General features: G+C 30.1%; 1 protein-coding gene across 1 annotated transcript in view; it reads right to left on the bottom strand.

The window, feature by feature from the left end:
- Positions 1-1,022: 1,022 nt before the first annotated feature.
- The window catches only part of LOC106464421 (dynein heavy chain 7, axonemal-like), a 187,785-nt gene continuing 185,049 nt past the window's right edge, over positions 1,023-3,758 (bottom strand). The window contains exon 48 of the mRNA XM_022392135.1: positions 1,023-1,174. Coding sequence (XP_022247843.1) covers positions 1,155-1,174 — 20 coding nt within the window. The 3' untranslated portion in view covers positions 1,023-1,154. The remainder of the gene's footprint in view (positions 1,175-3,758) is intronic.

Here is a 3,758-nt window from a genome sequence, read left to right as displayed (position 1 = left end):
ACACATATTCCTAGTGCAGCTTTACACAAAAATGATAACAAACAAACAAACCTAAGAAGTTTATTGGATCAGACTTTTTATACAGCCATATCCTAAATATTTTCTCTCACTTTCATATATTAATTTAGACAATGCTTGTTGTAATTACTGTACTACAAACAAGCCAATAAACCATACCCAATTGTGTTTTTAAGGCCGGGAAAAGTCTAATGCCAAGAGTTGTGATTCATTGCTTTGTTTTCGAAAGATTTCTATTTCAGCTGCTAACAGTAAAATAAACATAGGAAGTAGGTGAGAAAAGATTGAAAGTAGAAATTCTCAGATTTACTTTGGAATTTTGTGGTCCATAGTGAAAAGTACCGACAATACTATTCATTTTGTTTCACCAGTTACTATCAATATTATAACTACAGAAAATATGTGAGAAAAGGTGAGAAGTATTAACTCTGACAATAAGTTGCTTGGAATTTTGTGATCAATACTAACATAACTACACATTTTATTTTGCAATCTTTCCTTTCATTATACTTTGATTACTTGCCTACAACCTGGATGAAAGAATTAATGATTTTTTCTTCTTGGGGTGGGCAAAACTTCATGAAATTCGAGATTTGTAAGGTAGAAGTTGTTTGAAATTGTGAGGAAATGGCATTCTGGCTAAAAAAAAAAAAAGTATGGGAATGTTGTTCCCATGCATTCCCACACCACTGCTTGTTCATAAAAAGCTTTAGAATGAACTTTTCTCTGATTTCCTACAAAATAATACATGTTATCTACAGGCACAAGTGCAGTCATGACTTTAAACTATGCCTAAACTAAAAAATGAAACACTCATAATGCAAACTTATGCAGTCTAACAGAAATCTAAATATTTCATTAGATAGTGATGTCTTACTTTATCTTTCTCAAACAAGCTTCGACACACATTAGTATACAAAGAATAAGTGAAATGGTCCTGTAAATGGAGGAGTCTTTTGTTGATGTTAGAGGATGGTTCAGAGTTGGCTATGGAACTGATGAAGAGTGTGATGAACCATGGTAAGGAATACTGATACATAGGATCAATGTTGGCCAAGTCAGTAATGGTGAAAAACAACACTGATGAGTGCTTGGCTATTGGCTTGTATCCCATTCGAGTGTTATCAATTTTCTTTTCAGTTTCTTCTGCAACAGCCTACAAGATAAAAAGAGTTTCACTAGTTAAAATTATCATTTCATGCACATAAGTCATTATTCTTTTATTTATGCCAATATGCATTTTACTGTACTTGTTCTATACATCATGATAACAAAACACACAAGAATTACTTACTTGGTGTATATTATGACAGTACATAAATGATACAATTAGAATTATAACACACCACTAACCAAGCCTATTCATAGAGTTATTACTAAAATAATGCCATTAGTGCCAAGTACTTATATGTATGGATGAGCTGGATTCTTTACAGTAGGTGTCAGTGGTTTGTTGACAATAAATTTCAACAATAAACAAACAGCACACAGTACACTTGTTTTAAAAGAATATGTTAAATCAAGTCAAGCATATATGTATATACACACAAATTTTCGTTATACTGTTAGTCATCACAGTTGTAACCAGAGCTTTAAATAGTTCTGCATCAAAAGTTTACAAAGGTTTGTTCACTTACTTTGGTACGAAATTGGCAAGACAAATTCTTCTTCTCTACTCTGTTGTTACAATACAATATGCAATAATTTCACTTTAAATCACTACTATAACTGCTGGTTACCAAAGTTGTCCACATAGTCTGGTTCAATTACTTTAGAACACAATTAACATGACAAATTATTTTTTTTCTGTAATAATTCACTTTAAAAATTGCCAATATATGCTATTTATGTCTAAGCCCACAATCACGTAGTTTAGGTCTATCTATCTATCAATCTAACTATATTGATGCATACACACATACACACGTGACAGCAGTTTTTAACATTCCACACACTACTAGACATTATGATGTAACAATACTCAATTAAAGCAAATTCAGAAGGTTTGAGTAACATGATGTCAAATCACAACAACTGAACTACACAATGTATGATTCATACATAGTTACATAAACAAACTTTCAATAAACTATTGCTTCTAAAAGTAACCAAATCTAACACTCGTATACTTAAACTATCTAAATCATAATACTCACATTATCTTAAACAGTCATGTATATCTAACAATTAGCATACATAAAATGTAATCTGTACAAGGTTGCAAAAGATCAGAAAAACTACAAATATGACCACTAATTGTTAGATTTTAGTTTCAAATCATAGGTTAATATTAGAGAGAAATCTTCATTAAAATTGAAATTGTAAGGTAAATGTACCAGTATGTGATAAAATGCTGCTGTTAGTACTTTTTAGCCATTATTGTAAATCATGACCATTAACCCTTTCGAGATGGGTCACAGGTGAAAAACCATGTCATCTCGTTTGTTGACTTGCATTCAAAATTTTATTGAACTACTATTTCATGAATTTATGTCAATAAGTTTGGTATCAAACTGTAGATTATGATTCTTTAGAACTATAAATTACTCATTTTGTTAATTCAAAAAGAAATATTTAAAAATAATCACAGTCACGTGGTATGTTGAATGCAGCACTGGTTCAAATTAGATGTTTGTGAAGTCAAAATACTACGTCTACAGTTTGTACGAATTAGAAACTGAAACTACAGGTATTGATGAGCTACAATATAATGTAAGAAGGTTATATCTTTTCTATTTGCTAAGATATTGCTCATGTAATAAATCAAATACAGTGGTACCCCATTCACCTCTTTCCATTTTTGGAAATGCTCCCTTATATACACTTACTTCTATATATGACATAAATAACCAATCAGATGCTCAGAATGTCCCCCTAGTGGTTTCTCAATCTTTCTAACGTGGCTAGCGCCATATCTTTAATTTTGAGCCAAGATTTCAATGAGGTAGGTTGTGTCTTTAGTGTGCTCAAAATTTCATATTTTTTTTTAGAGTAAAATACATCTTAATTACTAAGCTTGATAAATTACAGTTGAATTCTATGGTATTGATGTAGTAATTTATGATTTTTTAGTTATTCAAATGTATATATATGAAAAAAATTATTTTGTTTCATATCCTATACATGTAAAATATTTAAAGGCTTAGCAACCTACGTCAAGCAGCAACTGAATACAAAGGTCATAACTAGAGGAGATAATTGTTTGCTTTACTTCTTTATTTACTGTTCTATGTTTTATGAAAAATATGTCTAAGAACTTATTTCAAAATAGCAATAATCTATATACATATATAATGTATAATAACTGAAATATGACTGTATTTTACAAAATACTAGTCGACTAAAACAGGGTCAAGACAAGTTACTTTGTACAGGCCAAAGGTCAGTTTTATGTTATTTGATATGGTAACATGAGCTGCTCATTGTAACTTCTGTATTGTTAGCCAGGCACAGGTAAAAGGAGAATATAATATAAATAATAAATATATATATAAATGTATAAAGTTATGAGACTTAAGCTATTTCGTCTAAACATTTATGTTTTTGTGTTATAATTTGTGTTCATTCTAGAATTAAAGAGGCATAACTTATGTTTATTTCCTAATTTTTTATGGTGGTTGCAAGATCGTTCAAATCTACTGAACCCATACATAGATTAATTACCGAAAATAACAGATAAAATATAGTTTTTTTTAAGAAACATTTGATAACTATCCGGACATTATAAAGATTTCGCATAT

The sequence above is a fragment of the Limulus polyphemus genome, unplaced genomic scaffold (assembly GCF_000517525.1).
Source record: "Limulus polyphemus unplaced genomic scaffold, Limulus_polyphemus-2.1.2 Scaffold1647, whole genome shotgun sequence".
NCBI lineage: Eukaryota > Metazoa > Arthropoda > Merostomata > Xiphosura > Limulidae > Limulus > Limulus polyphemus.
Note: the sequence above shows the minus strand (reverse complement) of the source record. Positions and strands in the feature narration are given on the sequence as shown.